Genomic DNA, 21,587 nt, shown 5'->3' with positions numbered 1-21,587 from the left:
CCCCCCCCCCTCCTCCCCCTCTTCTCGTCCACCCTTTTTTTCTCGTGCGTATTTCGGCGTCACCCGTTAGAGCGCTTCGAACGGAGCCAAAGTGAGTGAGAGGCTTCGATGAAATTCCAACGCGCCCCCGATGGAGTAGAAAGTAATTAAATGCGCACGGGTCGATCGGAGCTGGATGTATGTATAGTACGTCGCATTTAGTCTCAGCGACGTTACGAATGTTTATTGTATCCCGAGCATCTCTACTTCGTCGTTGCACTCGAATCTGATAGAATTACACCGGCAGCAAACCCTCTCAATGATACATAACGTCGCGCCACAATGATAACGCATTGCGTATTAAAATCTGATATAAATTTAACCGCATGTCGCGCTCGATATTCGTCACCCGCGACTAACGCTGTTGCGATGCAAGATTGATTTTGAACGCGGACGCGCAACACCACTGACAATGAGTTAACACCTTTCTCTCTATGTCAAGCAACTGCAACGTATAGTAGATTTCCGGATTAACGAATCTTTATCGAAGCGTCGCCATAAATCTTTTACCGCGCGTGATAAATCCGGACCATTTCGAGGGCATCTAACGACGTTTCACGAAAATTACGAGTGTTACTAGGGCGGCGTTAAGGGAATTGAGATTTATACTACGTTATATCTCTCGGTAAATCCTGTCTCCGATTACGACGCGTATTCCAGTAATTCCACCGCGTATGCACAAGAGTCGTCGATGCAGCTTGCGAGAACCATGTAGAATCGCGTGCAATCGCGACCACGGCGATCGACTGTAAGCTCGGACTAGATTCACAGCCCCTCACGGTATTTTCCCGACCTACATTCATTCAGCTGCAATCGTACCGTACGATCGGAATGATCGCGTTTACGGCCGTCCCCACTGCACTGGGGCGAATTACGCGTCGCGGAAAACATCCACAGTGATACGCACGCGGTACCAATTCCGTCGACGGTAATCGATACCGAGCTGCTTCCTTTCCGGCCGAGTCGTCGCCGCTCGGCAACGAGGAAACGGCGATAGGAACAGGGAAATTCCGAACATCGTCTCCATTAATTCTCTTAAAGTCATTCTCTCATATAAAACATACACAGAATGATTTTCCTTAGATATGTAAAAATTAACCAGACACAATCCTAAAAATAATTTTGTTGGGCTCAATATTATTATGTAAAACGTGCGACACTGTTAAATTCATAATGTCAAATTATATCCAATTTAAGTTACTTTTAATCATTTCTATAAGTCGCCATTACACTTCTACTTAAAATGTCGTTAATTTAATTAAAATCACGGAGTTAAACAAATATACTAAAAAATACATAGATATATTAAATTTAACACAAATTTTTAGTTTATTATTTACTAAATGCAAGTGTTAATATGAACGTTATATTTTCATATCTTGACATTATTGAGTTTTACTTTACTTATTAAGCGATTCAATTATAAAAACGAATTGATCTACTTATGTTATCTCAAATATAAAGTTAAAAATGATAAAATATTAAAAAGATGTGATCTCATTCTAGCTCGAGCGTCCTATATAATTACTTCGACGATCTGTAACAAAATTATTTCCATATCTGTATCCAGGTAAATTTTTAGATACTTTAACAATCTATTCTTTCTGTGTACAATTGGTTTCAGCGATCCGAAAGTTTCAAAGTATGTCGCTGCACTGCTGCGAAGTCGGCAATTCGTCTCTCTCAAATTACGATAATTACCAAAAAAAATATGAAGTTGATTGACGGTTTACTTATTTTCTCCCCTTCTATTGATATTCAATACGTTCACAAAGTTTTGAAAAGAAGGACGATGGTATTCGGGTATCCCTCTCCCTACGGCTTTAAGAAGCGCACCGAGAATTCCCGTTATCATCTCTCACGGATCGAGAACAAACACGGAACTTTTCGGAACGACGACCGGCACGAATCCACCCCCAGCTAATATGAGAGAATGGACGGAGAGGTCGGTCTCTCTCCTTTCATCTTTTCGCCCTTCCTTCTCGCTTCTCGTCGTCCACTTCCGTTCTATTTCCCTGCTGTAACGAGCTGAAGCCACGTATCTTCCATTCGACTGGCTATACGTATCATAGAAATTCCGCATATGAAATTCTTTTGAACATTTTGCCGGTTCCGTGAGGAGAAGCATTCAGCTGTTGATTTAATCCGCAATTATTCGCGCTCTTTTTGAAAAAAATAATCACTTTCTTGCACAGCACGATTGCGGGGAGACTTTGGCTAACTTCGTTTCCGCAATCCTATGTATTTAAAAACGCAAATGTTACGTGTTAATTTGTTATTTATTACGTGCACTCGTAGGAATATCCTAGTCGGCAACGTTCTCAACGATTGGCGAAAGCTGCCATCACCCGTTATGAGTTTTTCTACTTAACCCAGTTTGAGGACAGAACGATTACACTGATCAACATCGATCGGTGGAGAAATGGCAATCCCGATTAAGGGAGTCGAGATTGAAATACTTGACGTAAGTTGATCGGTGCGATACTTTCTAGAAAAGTAACGATGAATCACGACGTTATGGTGCGGACAACTACGGGGTTAGCTGGTCGAAAGTCATCCCTTCAAGAACCGCAGGAGACGAGCACACATTGAGATTCGCGGACGACGAGTTTAAATTGCTACGCTTGACGCTGCTCAGCGATGGAAAGAAAGAGAACAGCAGTTAGAAATCTTCATGGCGCATAAAACGTTGAAGAGCGCTCGACCAATTCTAAGGTCTGATGGCTGAACGTTTTAAGGGAATGCTGGAGTTTCTCCTGTTTTATAAAATATGATTAATTTTCAGATCCTCCAATCTTTTAATTACATTTACATTTAAAAATCTTTCTTCACAATTAAAGTATAAACAAAAATACAATGTGAGCAACAAGTTCATACAAAAAACAAAAAGAAATTAAAAAATTATCGTCAGATTCTATAATCGACTCGTGACAACGACGTGTGTGTTGCATGTAAGAGTTTTAGATTTTATACAATACATTTATAAAATAAGCTTAAATCGCACTAAAAATAACATAAAAGAACAATATTAAATGTATGTTTATATTATAGAAATGAGTTAGAGGCTTTAAATACAAGAGAGAGAATCTAAAATTTTCATATATATGCTACGAGTGAAATCAATGTGAACAGTAAAATAAAATTGTGTCTAACAGTAAGTACCACACTTTGCAAAAAATGATGTCGCAATATATTAAAAAAATAAAGATGGATGTGCGCGTTTAAGCGAAACAGAACGATAATGTAAGCAACAGAGTTTGGAGTTAAAGTCTATATTACCGACATCGATCAACCGTCGCTCCAGCATCCCCTTAAAGGTCGCGGTTCAGAAAGCGTAGAACCAACATATCTGAAGACCTCAACCATCTACGCGTGTCGCGATATATCGCCCCGTCGACTGCAATCGAGTTACAATGTCGATTGTGCAAAGAAAGTAAGTCGCGCGAATGCACTGGTATTATAAAAGAAGCTTTTAAACGAGCCGTTAATATTGACTTGGGACTTGCGAAACTTTCGCAAAGGTTTACTTCCATCCACCCGATTGACATGGTATCGAGAATATATCGCGGCGATCGCGCGGATTGTTCGGGAAGGATCGTTCTCGACTTCGAGGTACTTTATCACGTGTCGGCGAAATTTCCAGCCGTATCGGTACAGCCGCGAATGAAAATCGCATTAAGGACATCCTCGAGGAGCTTCACCGTTGGTGATAAAAAAATTTATTGCCGTCCTAGGACGAAGATAAATTTTCCGTTAATACCCGCGTTCGTGCGCGAGCGACATAATTTTTACTAGAAGAAAGAAACGACATCGAACGTACGGCTCGAGGCGTGATATATATTTAACGTAATCATCGATAATCAATCGCGATAAAGTAGATGATTGAGTGTAATAACCGATCCAAATTGTCATTAAAATATTTCTTCGACGGGATTCGCATAAACGAATAAAGCGCTCTGATCCACAGTGCGAAGTGTCGGTAATGACTTTCGACTTGACAAGTTAATTAATCACGTCAGAATACTTTCAGTGGGACAATCACTTATCGGGGTAGAATATCTAAAGAGTGAAGGTATTTTGTCGCGTTGAAAGAGTATGTCAATTTGAATTGCGCGAACAGAATAACGCTCCTGAAGACTATCCGAAATTTAGCTCTCACTTTAGTTTTTGATTCCATTTGAAATCAAAGACAATTCACGACAATTCTTGTTCAAGAGCATTATTTGAGCATTATTTTACATTCGGCATTTCAACGCGATAACAACACCTGAATCGTAAACCCTTTAACACTGAGCCGGCCTTACGGCCGCGTGCGTCACACACCACATATCAGCTTCCGTGTTAGCTACATATTACAGACACCGTTTAGAACATATCCCGACGTGTGTGTATAAACGTGTGTGGGTGTCGAGTGATCGCGCACGTCTTTTTGCGTGGCAGTTAACGCAGGAGAAAACCAACAAATAACAAATTAAACGAGAAAGGGAAGGTGTGAAAGAGAAAAAGAAGTGAGCTTAAAAGATCAGTGAAATTTTCAAAACACACTGATCGTACATTAAAATACTGCACAAATCCGTTGCACGCGCGAATGTGTACATACTCAAAAATAAAAAAAGAACTCGTGAAATATATTCTTCTACGTGTCCTCGCGTCACATATTCCTGTAACATTCGCAATGGTGAATTTAACTACGATCTATATAACGGCGAAATTGCACGTTCTTTCCGAAATAATTGTTCGTTTCTCCGTTGCGGGATTAAACAAGATCGAAGAAATCGGTCTGTAAATTGAGTTAAATCAGACCACGTGCCAACGACAGGTGCAGCACGTGCTGTGTCGGTTTGTAAGACCACCGATTTTTCACCCAAAGCCGAAGCCGCGCAAGGAGCCGCTCTTACTCCGGAAAGAACGCTTAAATCTGATAGGATATCGACCTCCTAGTGTCGATATCGCGTTCGTGAATTATAAAAAATAGAAATATTTTTACAAGAGTTAAATTTAAAAAACGATTACTGCGTTATCTGAAATGTTCCTCTGCTCTTCCAATATATTTCATGCGTTGAGACAGTCAAGAGGACACGCACAAGAGACAAAAATATTATGAAAAACGAGAAATAAAACGGCGAGAGATACGAAAGTAGACGACGGAAGTGTTGACTAAATGATCGCCGCGTTAATACATAAAATGCCGATAAAATAAAAAAGATAGTGTCACACGGAAAAACAGATCGATTAACAGAAATGAAACAGATGGACGGACAGACAGAAAGACAGATTTCTAAAGAGATAAACAGATAATTAGATAGACAGATAGATAGAAGAAGAGAAAGAGAGAAGAGTATATAGTAGAGTAGTAATAGCACGACAGATTACGAAAGGTGGAAATAGTAGTGGTGTATACAGAAAAAAGATTCGCTGCTCTCGCCGCAGGCGTCTTAATAGGTACCTCGTAATTAGAGACAAAGAAAAATAAGAACATTAAGTAGTTGGTGTTGGTCATTACCGTTCGGGTCCGGGGCAATCGGGTACAATGATTGAGGCTTTGTACTGTCGATTGGGCCGTGGTGGTTGGTGGTTGGTTCATTGGTGGTTGGTTGGTGGTTGTTGTCGATTGTTGGTAGGGTCGTGGTGGTCCATTTGCCGATCGAGTCGGGGTCCGTCGTTCCGGGCAGGGCAACGGCAGGGCAACGGCAGGGCAACGCCAGGGGGGCAACGCCGGGGTTGGGGCGGGGCCAGGGCACAAACCATCAACCAAGTTAGACATCACGTCTGACGGCTGGATTAATTCGCGGCTTAACCTCCTAACCCGATTTTTCCACCCGCGCGCTCCGCTCTCCACGTCCACAACCCATCCCCTGTTCTATGTTTCCACCTCCCTAACCCTGTCTCCCTCCCTTACCGCCATCGGATCGGCCACGAGAAGGTAAGGAAAATATTGGCATGGAAAAAATGAGGTCGAGCAACGTGAATCGCGTGAGAAAGGACACCTTATACAAGAACTCTAATGGCGCGTTTCTTTTTTACATCCTATAAGCCTACGAGTATTCGATTTAAACTTTAAGTCCGGTGAGAAAGTTCGATAATTCTTTCACGTTCGTAATACAATTGGCGAGAATTCGTAAAGTTACGGGCTAGACATTACGCGCGGCTTCTCTCTTCAAGAAAGCGCTTAAGTCAACCAGACGCGTACTTGTATCATCTCTGCTAAGACTACGCGACCAGTATCGCCGTCCCTTCGTCTCTTTTTCCCTCTCCCGAAAGTCATTAGGAATTCTGAAGACGTACTCGAATAATTTTCCTGTCCCGGCGCGGCACTTAATTGACGTCGCTCTACAGCGGTCCGGAGAATATTTCAATTGCTAACGAAGTGCGCTAAACGCCGTTAATCAAGCAAGTTTTTAATCTTTAAACGAAGAGGTCTGTTAACTATCCCGTGTAACTTGCGGGTGAGCCCGGCACGTAACTGATAACCGTATGGAAAATTTTATCGACGCGTGAGCCTGAAACATCCGTGACGAAACGTGGACGTCGCGATAGATATTGCGATAGTTTCGCGAATGGAAATAACTTTGCCGTCCAATGTGCAGACAAAAAAAAAATCATCGCGCGATCACGATAAATAACATCTTCCAATCCCGTATCATCCTACGAAAGTAATTATTTTCTCACGATACACGATATAATTCATCCGTCCAATTTGTTGCACAAGTTATTTCCATGCACGATTCTTCAATATTTTCCTGCACACGACCGAAGCAGTCAAGCCTTTAACGTCAAGTTTTCTATCGCCCATGAAAGTTTGCGTAGCGTCCGCGTTCGAACGATAGAAATTCCACAAAGCGGCGGGAAGGACCTTCGTGTAAAGAAGGTCCCGTAGAAAGTTGCCAGGAAGGCAACGCGAACTAAAAGTGAATCGCTAAGAGATCCTCCTCTCCGGTGGTTCCCTCGGATACAGCACTCGGGAATAACGACCAGAGCATTGTGCCATTTACCAGGCAAAGTGAACTTGAGACTAGAACTTCCGATATCTCTCGGCGTATTAAATGATCCTTTCAAGCTATCAGAACTAATTGAATATCCGTTATTATACCGATAATCGTGCCGCTCCATTTGCTCCATCCGGTATAACTTACATTGATTAATAACAAGACTTGACTAATAATGTGGATAATGAATCGACTTCATTATATTCAAGATCTGTAAAGTTATTTTACGCGTTCAATGACGACAGAATCTCATTGGATCGTTACGATAATAATACATTTAAGACAACTCCTTGTTTAATTGTCACTTCCCAAAGTGCTGTATCCAACTTTTCGTCCAGGAGGTACGCAGCCGCGCTGGAATCTCGCTACTCTAGCGTTACCCCGTGATTTCGTCTCCGTGCTTAGGCCAGAAGACGCATATCACGGCGAGAGAGGGACGCATTCGTGTGTCAGTGCACTCGAACGTATATGGACGTGCGTGTGCACGGAACATTCTCGACGAACCGGACGTGCTTCGCCCGCCGGCGTATCAAAATCGTAGCGGAGGTTTTCCGAGTGATTTGCCGAGGCACTACAATCGTAACGATTAAAGCGCGATATTTACGCGATACTCTATGTCCCTTCCCCAAGAGTGCACCTTAAACATCGTAGCTCGATACGATAACTGAGAAATTGCACACTCCAAAATTCTCGTTGAAACGCCCACTTGTGATTCGGAGAGATGATTAATGCAAGTAATGGAATAGTATAAACGTATCACGGAAAATTTATTAGCAATTACGAACACGATACGAAGGATACGGTTACAGTGCCCCTTCCCCCTTCAACTATTCCAGCGGAGGTGTATTTTTATTTATTTCATCACGGAATATCGATGTTACATTTATGGTGAATTGAAATAACAGTATACGGCAAAATCGGCAGACATTTTTCTCTCTCGTTTTATAAATTCAATAGTTTCGCACACATGGTCGGTATCTGCCGATTTTGCAACGATCAATGAAATTGTGATACTTTGTTGCCGCATTATTTCAGACTATAGTAAACTAATTGATTATGAATATTGATTGTGAGTCACAGAGCTGATAAGATCATTCTAATGCCCGTTTCCACCAATGTACACACAAAAAATATCAGTCTATTGCCAAGAAAAGTGATTATTTAATTTATTTTATTCCTTTTAGGAAGCTTATCTCTTTAACAAAGACTGTTTTCTTCATTATAATCTTAAAATATATTTGCTAATTTTAGAAAAACTCATTGTATTATCAAAACAAGAATTTACTTTCTTTTAAAAAATATTATAAAATTGATCGAAAACACGACTTTATATAATAAATTGAATTTGTTTTAATTTAATAATCTTGATTAAAGTATTAAGTTTACTCTCTAGGATTCAAATTATACATTTTGAATAAATTTGACGCTTGTAATAGATTTGAGTATATATGAACATTTGAACTACTTGAAACAAGTAATTATTACTCACGTACAAATATATTTTTCTGCGTAGAAATTAATTTCAATCTCGGTTCATTTTAATCTGAATCTTTCTTTAGTTCTTAGAACTAGAAAAAGATGAAGAGTAAGTTAAATCAAAATTAAAATTAATCTGCATTGGTAGAAACGAACACAACTCATGGAATACTAAGAGGTACTACATGTTCATATACTCATTTGGTTCAAGCAGGGCAACGAATTAAAATATGACCGGTCGCAGATTAAAATATGATCGAGAGACTCTCAACGCGTGGGCCGGCGTTACATTACATTACAATTAACGTGAAAAATAGCGTGACATATCGATTACCGCGCGCAAAGACGAGAGGATTCGTTCACGTCGAGATTTCCGCTGACATTTCGACGGACGAATTCTTTCGTCATCGACCATTACTGCATGCACAAATTTCGCGCGTCACTCTTAAAATATGGCGCGAGATAAAATCGAAGCTAGCGACAGCCAAGGCTTTCTTGCAGCTAGGAAGTAATAAACGTCTCATGAAACATTGATATGGGCGTACGGTGCGAGATACACGAGAGACGTGGAAAGCACCCCGCCTTTCAAGGAACCAAATGCATAATGAAGCTCGTACGGATACGGAGCGTCTTTGGAAAACGAGACGAGCGCCTAGCGAAACAAATTCTCGTGACAAAGCCTTTTGTGCACGCGGCTCTTTACACAAATTACATGAATCTTCGCGTATCAACCCTTTACCGCTGCCATAATTACATAAACCATAATTATTTTAGTTTCAAACGAAGTTAAAAGGCTCCAAGGAGCTAAAGGGTTAATTACGTTACGGGCACTCGTGTCATCGATCCATAGACAGCGCACAAGAAGAGTAAGCCGCGCGTTTTTGTATGGCAATCGACTTAGTCGCCGGATAATCGGCAGGCAAAACAAAAATGACTCTCAATCAACTGAAAATCCGACAGAATTAGAATTAAACATAGACGTATAATCAGAAGATCGTAAAAACGTATACCGCTTTGTAGTAAGTACATAAAATGAACGCTTTAGAACGCGTTTCGGAGATAATTTTTACGATCTACTGCTCGATTGTTTGCGCGATCCTTGTCTTTTCTATCTCTTTCATGCTTGCTCCTAGCAAGGAGTTTCATGAGAAGATAGATAAAGATAGGAACGAGACTACAGTGAAGTTACGAAGGAATCAAAGCGCAAAAGCTTACCTGACTTCTAAGTTTCGTGATGTTCTGACCACCCTTGCCAATTATTGAACCAGCAACCTGCAACACAAACAAGAGGAAAAAAGTTTTTAACTTAAATAAATAATGTGATTATCAGGTTAAGTAAATACCTTGAACCTGTTAAAGATAATTTCGAAGAAAAATTGCGGATCGAAAGAAGTGACGGTAAGTAGAGCTTACAAATATTTACTGTCTAAACTTCCGCCAAAGAGATTATAGGGTTAGGGTATATACCTATATATCTGGGTGGTCTTCTCAGTCTTTGTAACGTTAATTAAACGTATCTCCCATTGAGGGCGTGACCGCGGCAACGGAAAATATTTAATGAGCGAAAAATCTAAAAGTGAGATAATCCGCCTCGGAATATAAAGGGAATAAAATGAGGAAATTCCATTCTCCCGTCGCGAGCCCCGGGCTCGTGCATCAACATTTCGCTTTCTCCAGACCCGTCCGATGCTCGCGATAAAAGAGACCCTCACGTCCACTTCTAGTTAGGCTTTTAACTTTACGGCAGACTTCCGGCACACGTCCGATACCTGCACGATTGCCAGTTTCTCGCGAAACTGCAAGATAATTGGTGTATGCGATCTACCGATTTTTGCAGATTAGTCACGCCACGCACGTTTTATCACGGTCTCAGTGCGCTACTTTTAACGACAGGCCCGCCGTGTTCTGACAGTTAATTAAATAAACTCCACTGTGTCTGGCAATTAATACTTTCTCCTCCACGAGAAGGCGCGTCAAGGACGCACCTCGATGCGACGCATATTATATGACATAGAAACGCAGGAATGCAGTCATTTTCATCTGGATGAAACGGTGACGGCGCGTTCATCCTTCACTCGAGAAAGCACAAATTCGCGAACGGAAGGAACGATCTCCGTGCTGAAACTCCCGAGACATTTTGCACACGTTCATACGAATTCCCGGCAAGTTTCTCCAAGAGCGTGACTAATCTCGAGACTTCTTGCGAAGGTCGCGGTACCTATCAGTAATGTTGTACACAATGCGGTCGTCCCTGACACAACGCCGTGTGCCAATAACAGCGCGCGATGATATCGTCGATTACATAGCCAAGATTCGACCGCGATCAAGCGCAACGAACGAACCGCTCGTTCGTGCTCGGCCGGCTATATGGATGACAATAAGGCGCCCTCGCGACGCCGATTAAATCGCACGCATCGGAGCACACCATCTCGATATAACACATACATCGCTCTGGTCGTCCATTACGAAATTAAAGGCGCGATCGCCGCACCAGGGCCGTCCACGATGATGTCACGTGCCGCGGAAGGTCGAGTCTCGGGCTTGAAAGTCGAGCAACACCCTGACGAGAGAGAGAGAAGAGAGAGTCAAATTCGCAAATTTTTCCCGCTGTCTCATTCATCAGAGGTGATCTGCGATAATTAAAGGAAACGCAGGCGAGCTGTAACTTCCTCGTGCACGCGCGCCGGATATCATTTCACGCGACGTTAAGTTTTTTTGGGACGTTCGCGTGCCGTTGGACGATGATGACGGCGCGCTTATCTGCGATCCCTCGTGATGATCGGTCATTCCATTCAATTAAGCTTATTAGCGTGCATGAAGCGCGAACGGTTTACGGGATTATGCTAAAGACAACAAGCCGGTATTATTTCGATAATTGGATGAGAGACCGATCGTGTCGCAAAGTGCGCGCGGAACTCGCGAAAATAATTTTCTCTGACGTGAAAGCTTAATTTCCCTATAAAATCACTTCTTCTCTACAAACGTTTTCCCCGTAAAAACTACGGCTTTTTATTTTACCGAGTTGCCGCGAATTAGATAAAAAGTACATTTTGACTTTGATCACTTGTAACAAAATTGTGGATCACTGCTGCGAGCGATACATATCGATGCTGGGTTGGGACAAAAGTTTTGTAGCGCTACGAACTTTAAAATGACCAAAATTTAAATTTCGATAAAAGGATTTTAAAGTTTAAATCACTACTTTTGAAAGGTCACTATTTCTTTTGAGTTTCTGAGTTTGGTAATTTTTACACACAGAAAACTACGAGCTGGACAAAATGGGAAATATTTTTTTTTTATTTTGGGAACCTACTGTCACATGTCCCAAAAAGCAAATGAAAATTTTCGACTTTCTAACGTAAAAGTTAAAATTTTTCTACAAAATCGTTTTCTAAAAATTCATGCTTCAAAAATTTATTGTTATTAAATTATCGTGAATTAAGGAGGTCCTTGTACTTGAAATGTAAGACAAGTCTAAAATATAGATGTAATACAAGAGTTAATCATATCAACAATATCTAGAAAAAATTTCATTGACTTTTACCATAGCACTTTAAAAAGATACTTTATTCTATATAAATTTCTAGAATTTTACATTACAAATCTGAAATGGAGACTTTTTCATATAAAACAGAAATTAAAAAATCGTTACAAATTAAATACTCCTCACGTTCGTTCTGATAGTTTCATCTAAATTAACCGTATCGCGCGCGTTTCAGAAAAATTCATATTTTTCAATGAAGAAAATCAAGAACATTTGTCAAATACGTCTGTAGTTATGTGATTTATTTTAATTATGTACAATAAGTAAAAATATGAAACATTTATAATACAAATTATTAATTTATACATTTTTAATTCAGATTATACTTGATTTGTTGTATTTAAGGTGTAATAATAAATAAATATCATGTTCATATTACGTTTCTTGTTATTATATCAAATGAGTTAGGCAAGTTAGATATTATTGATAACGTTTTTAAATTTTTATTTCAATCGTTTTACATAATTTTACGAATAAATTGTCTTTCGATTAAGAAGTAGCACGGAAACCTCCTTAAACAAAAGAAGTATTGTGACTTTAATTGTTCAGAATGTTCTGTTAAAAATCGTATTGCATTTCTTTTAAGCGGATTCTTAAAACTAAAACTTTGCGATATTGAATGGTATATCAATTAAAAAAAAATATATACATACATACTAGATACAAATAAAGTAGCGCTAAGAACTTTTGTTCCAATCCAATATGTTATATCGAAGGAAACCACTGAGAAAGAAACAAGATAGAAAATGTAAGAGATAGAAAAAAATATCATTCCCTATTGGTCGGCTTGTACATTGTTACGCGATAGAATCTTCGGTATTCTCCTCCGAAAATACGTCGAACAAAGGAAGCGTAAGAAAACGAGTGCTTTACTGCTCCCTTCGATATTCTCAATGCTACAATCAATCACTACCGAGCGAAAGGAGGTACAGATAGACCTCGATTCACGATATTACTTCTCTCCCGATGCCCTCGAAAGCGGGCGGCGGCTGCAATCGCGATATTCGCCTGCTGCGTCTTATTGTATCGCGGAGGAAATGGTGGCGCAAGAAAATATCCGCCCAGTCGAGAAACATCCGGTCTGACGATACATCGGCAATAAAGATGGAGAACTTACGGCACTAAAGGCAACCTTAAGAAAGGCACGATCTGCCTCGGGCTGCATAGAAGATGGACATTTTCGTCGGTCCACCGAAATTCCCGAGTTCTCGACGTTCACAGATTCACGAAGATTTCCCGCGGGGGAAGAAAGTAGCCGGGAGAAACCGATAACGGTTCGCCGAGCGTGGCGACAATGACCGGAAGAGCCTCGGCTGTCCCGTGATGAAAACGGACGTGTCGGAGGTGGCACCGTCGTGTTGCTCGTATGAGAACCGTTTTACCGCACTCCCATTCGCGTATATGGATACAACGGCGAAAAGAGCCAGACCGGGTAAGCGTGACTGGAAAATACAGTGACCCAGTGGTGAAACACGTCCGACCTGCTCGCTCGCATTGTGCGTTGGAACGCGCACGCTATGCGCCCGTCGAAAAGACGAACAAGGCGTTGCCAGCAACCATCAACATTTCCGATCGTCGACGATTACGACCCGGGGAACGGTAACAACGCTTCCGTATCATACGTCGTAAATGTTAGGCCGGCCGCATACGTTCGAGTAAACTTGTCGAGTTGGAATGCCTTGAGCGAGCCACTTGTGCGAGTTTACTCGAACGTGTGTGGCCGCGGCTTTAGAAGCCAGGGCGAAACAGTCATCCGCAAAAAACAGACGAAAGAACGCGACTTTAACTTCAGTCGCGCGGCTTTAGTAGTTCGAAGCCTACTTGAGGCGATCTACAATTCGTGTCAGAGTTTCATGTAGGATGAAAACCTGTTGATAATTTTTATACACCGTATGTAATACGAAAAATATCTGCAGAATATCAAAATATAAAATACATGCACAGAAAGACCAGTTTTGTGAAAAAAATTTTAAAATAATTTCATTAATTTAATTAGCTATCTAAAAAAATTTTTTTTAATTAGATACGGATCTGAAAATAATTTTAAACGAAAAAATAATTTGTTAGATGAAAAATATGGATGCGCTTAAATTCTGCTTTCTAAAATGTCACAACTTTTTTGCTGCATTACTCATCGTACTTCCCTACATATTTAATTATCTTGATGGCCCAATAAAATTATTTTCAGATCTGCACGTACCTAAATTTTTGGACTTTATTTAAACAAAATTGTTCTTTCCGCGTAATAAGCGAGTAAAATAAGCTTATAATATAAATAAAATTATAACATCAAATAACATACAATTAAAAATAAAATTTCATCCTAAAATGTGATGCCAATTATAGAGGATGATAGTTTCGCGATACCGCGACGTATCGATCGATGACACTCACCTTACTCGGGATGAGAAGACGGAGCTCATCGTCACCCTGTCGATAGCGCTTATGAGGACTTGTTGGACCCCCGGAACCTGTCATGGCGCCAGCCTCGGCTTCTCTCTTCATTATTTCTGAAACACAGATCAAGAAGCCTTTAGAAAAGATTTATTTTCTCCGTTGCATCGCGAACCTCATCTGACAAATATTAACATAAAAAATAGAATAGTTTACGCGGTCGCGGATTCGATTTTTTTATTACAATTTCACACGCCATCTCCGGCATGAGCGCAAAGCATAGCACACGCGTCGTTTGCCGAAATTATGATGTATAAATTTGCGCGTTGATGTATAGATTACCACCGATACAGTACCGATCTAACTGACGGTCGCGTGGCCAATGCGATTTCCTTGACCGGATAAGTGCAATAAAAGACGGCGCGTGAACGCACGTCACCTCGTAAAATGGCTTTCCCACGCTAGTGGCATCATTAAGGCGAACGAAGCGATTTAACGGACGATGAATTACAATGCCACGCGCATACAGTCCATGATACGTGCTAACGTACACAGATTTATGTATTCATAATATATATATATATTCCGTAAAAAAAGGTCAATGCCTCGAAAGGTTTTTTCATTAGCATAGCCAGACGTGTGATACACAATAGTATTGATATTCTTAAGTTTACGAATATTACATTACGACACGTCTCAGCGAAAGAAAAATACACAGCTGTTTTAAAGTTTCAAGCTAATGGCTGGTGTGTTACGGTTAATTGCCGATAAACGACGACGGAAATATCTCTGGAATGATAAACTTGGCGAGATTAGAATTTAATTATTTCTACTTTCCATTGCCGACGGCTCTTTCCACTGAGACTGCAGCTCTACAGCAGAAGGGCGAATTAATTCTCAGTCAGTCGCGATAACTCTTTCCTACGTGCGTCGTCGGTACTCGCGTAGGATGCGCACCACCGAAGATTCATTGCACAATTAGAGATTTAGTTCTTCCGAATGACCGGCCGTTCGTTCTTTCCTCGAAATACGATAAAATCGCTAATACGTCGATTTTCGTTCGTTAACACGATTATAAACACTTTCCCAACATCTGATATCTAGCGAACGAATGCATCAAAAATCAATTAAGAGGATACGGAATTTCTTGAAAGAGCCGCTTTTAATGCTTTTAATCTGCTTCTATGCCATATACAACAGTAATGCGCAACCTTCTTTCGAGGTCATTTTCAAAGACATTTTCAGAAAGAGATAAAATTCTGCCGGCATGTTTATCTATAATTATCTCGTAAAATAAGAAATATGTTTCTACATTTTCCGCTATGAATCAGAGATTGCACATCACTGCTTTAAAATATATATATCCAACGCAAAATTTAATAAACATTTGTTTGAACGGTACTATTAAATATTTACTAAATGTAAACATATTTATTTGGTATACGAACAATTAATTTAAATAATTTATTGAGTAAATGTTGTTTATTGCAAATACATGTTTCATTCATACTATTTAAACAAATATTTATGGAAATTTCGTAAATTTTTTCATCGAATGATTGCTTCTATCTAGTTGAAATATACACGATCACGCGCGCGTGCGCGTGGAAATGTACAATAGTATCGGTTCTCTGAATATCGCAATTATGTATTATTTGCATACGTATAGCAAAAGAGAATCAAATTTTGCCAAAATCAATAGAGATTATGTATTTAAATTGACACGATAATCGCTGTTTATCTGCTCACCAGTCCAGAATGTTTAATGTAACACGATTGAACTGCGAATAATTAATTACATAATCAGTCTGTTTGATCGAAGAACAGTGAGGCTAACCACACAATGGCGTTCACTGTTCTCCGGTAATAATACACGCGACATATCCTCGTGATATCGCGATCACATAAAGCTTTGTTAACTAAACTCACATGCGGTCCGTGTCTCCGATATATCCAATAGACGAGTCATTCGCTCGGAAATTCCGTCGTGCGGGATCGCGAGGTTATCGTTGTTCCTCGAAGAGAGAAAACGAAACGGAACGAAACGAAAACGTAATGCGCCTGAGTTGCCGACTACCATTTGTCGGCTTGCGCCGCGCGTTTAGCATAGAAATCGCGGCTACACGCGCAGCATACGGAAACATACCTGGCAATGGGAATGGTCGTAATGTAAGATTATAAGCAGTTACAGGGGGGAACGTAGAAACTTGCGCGCGACATATTTCTAACGATGCGACGCGCTATGTGCGAGTGCGTGTCCCGATATCATTACATCGCATCGCGTTGTAATTCGAGATGCGTGATCTTTTCCAACAAACGTATCTTCGACGCAAATAGAACTAATGATCGTACCTTTCGTTTGACTTCTTTAATATTGAACGTTCACGAAACGTTTACAATGCTAATTTTACATCACGTCCCGTAAATGTAAAAATCATTAATTTCGCCTGCTTTCGATCCGAAAGTTCAGATACGCTCCGAGTACGTAGTCCAACTATTTAACAGTTTCCTCTGAGCAATTTCCGAATTAACTTTTTCCTTTCGATTCTACACGCTTCCGTGGAGCGTGGCGTAATGTTAACCGCAGTTTTAAACCCGTGACGTGGCAGTAAAGAACACTCTTTGTACCCGGTATGCAAACCAAATATGCAAACGAAACGCGCGGACTGAACTGGGTCGTACCCGTCGTACTCGAGACGGAGGTTGATTATAAACGCACGCGACTACAATGACGAAACAGCTAGGCTGACTTGGCTTTAATCATCAAGTTGGACAATCGTGATAACGATAAAATGCGCACCAGTCAAATGTTTTAACGGATAAGAGAAAGAGCACACGATAAGACAAAATGGTCGACCAAATTGATGTTGTTTATAAAAAAAACAATAAAAATTATGTGCACACAGAAAAAGAACAATTTGATAGTATTTTAAAATAGATACAGATGTGAGTTTGGTAATTTTTACATATAAACAATTACGAGCTGAAAAAGATGAAAAATTTTCTTTTCATTTCATGAATTTTTCACGTGGCCTAAAAAAATTTGCGACAATTTTCGACTACATATCGTGAAAGCTTGAAGCTTTTCTTACAAAATTGTTTTTTTTTTTAAATGTTCCTACGATTTTTCGTTCCTGACTTACTCGCGAGTTAAGTAAAGGAAAACATTTTGATTTTAATTGCTTATAACTCCATTAAAAATCATCTTACCGCAATATAGTATTCATACAATATATTATTTTTTGAAATAGAAAATTTGAAACGAACTTTCCGAACAATCTAATAATTCTTACCGTATTGATGTTAATGTAAACACCAAGATGTGATTTTAAAATGATGTAATGTCAACACTATTATAATGAATTTAAAACTCATGTTAAACACACACTATGTTGGTGTTTGTTAATATTTAAGAGAATTTAGACCGTATAGATCAATCTATATCCATTTTTTAGAGTGCAAGAAACTCGAATATAGTAAGTAATGCTATAAAAAATTTGAACATTCTAGCAATCAGTTTGAGTGTCATTGACATACTTATTTTTATAGTCTAGCAATATTTATTTTTCGATCCATATCTAGTCAAGATCTGTAATCCAGTTAAAGTTTTAGACACTTCTAAGCCATTTTTTCTGCACGGTTACATACACACAGAATAGATTCTTTAAGTTAAACAAATTTATGAATTGGAATAGTCCAACCAAATGAATGTTCAAATTAAGGATATGATTATTTACATTAGAACACAATTTTTTTTTTATTAAACGAGATGCTTTATTTAAAATCAAATTTGTTTCTTATTGAAAGAAACATAAATAGAATTCTCAAATCCAAATGTTCTTCATAGTTGTCGTGAACTTTCCATAAGCGATATAAATACAACAATCAACCGATATTTTGTCTATCGTGTATTCTCGGCCTAAAAATAACAACGTGGGATAACTGAGCTGTACGCAATATAATTCCGTTTTACTTAATAATTGCAAAACGAATCGCCGGATATATATCCAGATATAAGATAACGTGGAAACTTTCTCCCCGAGCGGCGCAATTTCCGTGCTTATTTACAAGAGCAACAAATGGAATTATTCTTGTAGTCGCGTCAAAGCGAACATCGCGCTTCGGACAATTCGATCGGACAATTTGCAAGACTACGAGAAATGCTACGAGGGATTCAACGGCAATTACTTTCTTGTCGCGAGAGGGTTGCACGTGCGACGACTCTGCGAGGGAAGATCGAGGATACGACCCGGGGTTAATAACAATGTTGGCGGGACGCAAATGGAAATTAAAGCGACGCGGCGGCATCTAGATGCCCCGCGTGTTGCATACGCACGCGATGAAAAAAGCGGGACGGCGGAATCGATACACCTAGTAGATACCGACACGCGACGTTAATAATTTGCAATAATTCCGCGGTAAAAGGGCACTTTTCCAATTCGCGACCGACTTATTTCTTATTCTTTCCCGGCGGCGTACAACGAGAATAACCGTCAACGGAACGTACAAAAATATCTCCGACGAGCGATGCGAGTTAAAAGTCCATCGTGAAACTGTCGTCAGGTCATCGTTCACTGAGATCGACTGTGTTCAGTAAAAGAAGCAGCTTTGTAACTGCTGTAAAATTGTTCGATACGATCGGTCTTGCCCTTAATTCCTCTCATTGGATCTAAATGCATAAACCAATCATATTAAGTTTATTCTGTAATTGTATAAGCATATAGTTGTAAGTGGTTATAAAAATTGACCAATTACAGTCGAATATGAGAAGGATATTCGACTGTAATCTTAGGCCGTTATTTCATTTGTATTTGTTTTTGTCGCACGACAGATTTTTCATCCTGTAGCCTATTGATTGGCTATACAGGATAGAGAGATCCAAGGACCTCCGTCCTGCACACATTTGTCGAATGACAAAAATGCACAAATGAAATAGCACCCTTACACATACAGCTACATTCACGCAATTGTAAAATAGGTTTTAAAGATTTTACAACAGTTGCTTTTTCTACTGAACGCAACCATTGTTTTTCAAGGTGTGAAATATCACGTGTCCCCGAGATCACGCAGCAGCGCATGCAAATTTTCAAGTATTTTTAAAAACACAATATTAGTATATATTTGAGAATATTTAATAAAATGTAATTGTGTACCACATACAAGCGCCATTTACGAAACAATACTTTTCAGCTCGAGTCTACGGTGCAACCATCGATCCACGACGGGTGCGTGACCGCACTTCTCGTGACACACGAAAAAGGTCTCCTTGCCGCGCTCTCCCCTTTTGAGGAGGCAAAGAGGGTTTCCACCCAAGCGAGTCTCATCGTGGTCGCGCGAGAGAAATCGAATGACGAAATGATAGAGGGTGCACGTGGCTTTCGATCATGTATACGTGCGTGTTGTCCCGCTTGTACGCAAAAAGAGAAGACAAGTAACGAGAGAGAGAGAGAGAAAAAGAACAAAAAGGAAAAACGACGGAGACGGGCGGATGGCGAGGCACGTGAGAGAGGGTGGGAAAAAAAAGGGGCGCCGCGGAGTCTACGGTGGGTAGTGGCGTGAGGCGCCTGGAAGTCCACTCTCGGCAGGAGAGCAGCGACTAACTAGTCCATAACCAGTCCCGCACGCTAGTCCATAAGTGATATATTGGCCACGTGAGACGAGAAGAAACGACGAGAAGACCGAAGGTGGTTCGAGAGCGACGATCGAAGGAAGATGGCAATTAACCCTTCATTGCGCGCGGTGCTCCATTTTGATAATGCGGTCATTACACGAGGTTGAATCCTTTCCAGACGCACCTCTCGTTTCTCGGCAACTCCGATAATTGGCCCAGCCGCGATTTACGGTGGGTTTACAACCTCGTTCCCGAGCACGAATACCTTTTCATGTCTTTATGCTCGACACGGTAGATGTATGTACACAGTGAGCAATTTGTTATTTAAATTAAATCATCGACCACGTTTTGCAGTACACTGATAAAAACCCAATAATTTTAATAAACGTTTAAATATATTGTTCTAAGTAAATGTTTTCAACTAAATGTAAATATATTTATTTAATTACAGAAATAATTAATTTGAAATAACTCTTTTTTATTAAGTGAATGTTTACTTAATAAAACTTCCTGTAAATAATGTGAAATTCAAAGAATAGCAAACATTTGACAAAAATATCAACTAACAATAAGTAAACATCAATTTACAGTAAGTAAATAAATATTTATTAAGAGTATACGTATTAAGATTTAGCATATTTTTTTCAGTTTACTGTTGATATTGCTGTAGAAACTTTTTCAAGCGTTAAATGCACATCGTCTGTTAGTCGAGTATCTACTCTCGAAACTTCAATTTCGAGTTACTATCCAACCTATCGACGAAGTCTGGCACGGACACGGCGCTATACTATATTCTCTTCAACTGCGTATCACGAACCATGGTCAATTAAAACAAGTAGATACCACAGTATATAACCCGATTAACCAAAGTACCGTTAAAGTTTCACTCTGCAAAGCATACCGTTTCGGACGAAATGTAATCAGTTCAACGTTGTAACATCGTTCTCATATTTCTACTCGTTATTCATATATATAAAGTGTAAGTGATTCGTTCTTCCTATCAGCAATATCAGGAGGGAAAAAGCAGGGGAGGGAGGTAAAGGGGATGAAACGTCTGACGAAACGAGGAAGGGTATCGACAGCGATATCATCGAGAGTTACGCGACCAATCGAACTATTTCAATTTTCCCGAAAGTTCGACGAAAGAGGAGCGCAGGTTATAGCAGTCACGACGGCGGCGCCCGTATCCGTGACAGCACACTGCTTCTCCGAGAGCGGATAATAATGTTCCATACTGTTATATACTGTCCAAGTAATTATTTCGTCGCCGCGCAGATGGCGAATAATTGCGGCAACGACGCGACGCTGGCAATCCCAGCGTCGTGAAAATTGCGCGACGCGCGGGTCGCCGCGAGAGTATCGGATATCGATAGCATCCTTCATTCAATATTTGAGATATATATCGCGCCGCGATACCTGTCCACCCTCGAAAATCGCGATAAAAGATTTCACGCTTGAAACGCTTTTCGAAAAAAAGGTATCTGTTTAAGAAAAAAAAAAGCGAAAAGGTATTCGCGCGTTTCTTGTTCAACTGAGG

General features: G+C 40.1%; 1 protein-coding gene across 1 annotated transcript in view; it reads right to left on the bottom strand.

Moving 5' to 3' along the window:
* The window catches only part of LOC108774928 (uncharacterized), an 85,423-nt gene that overhangs the window by 54,685 nt on the left and 9,151 nt on the right, over nucleotides 1-21,587 (bottom strand). Inside the window, exons 2-4 of the mRNA XM_018541175.1 lie at nucleotides 14,440-14,555; nucleotides 9,717-9,773; nucleotides 5,543-5,586 (exon numbers count right to left, since the gene is read on the bottom strand). Of these exons, the coding sequence (XP_018396677.1) occupies nucleotides 5,543-5,586; nucleotides 9,717-9,773; nucleotides 14,440-14,550 (212 nt within the window). The 5' untranslated portion in view covers nucleotides 14,551-14,555. The remainder of the gene's footprint in view (nucleotides 1-5,542; nucleotides 5,587-9,716; nucleotides 9,774-14,439; nucleotides 14,556-21,587) is intronic.

Source organism: Cyphomyrmex costatus, unplaced genomic scaffold, assembly GCF_001594065.2.
Source record: "Cyphomyrmex costatus isolate MS0001 unplaced genomic scaffold, Ccosl1.0 scaffold1055, whole genome shotgun sequence".
Classification (NCBI taxonomy): domain Eukaryota; kingdom Metazoa; phylum Arthropoda; class Insecta; order Hymenoptera; family Formicidae; genus Cyphomyrmex; species Cyphomyrmex costatus.
This window is presented reverse-complemented; position numbering and strand designations above follow the sequence as displayed.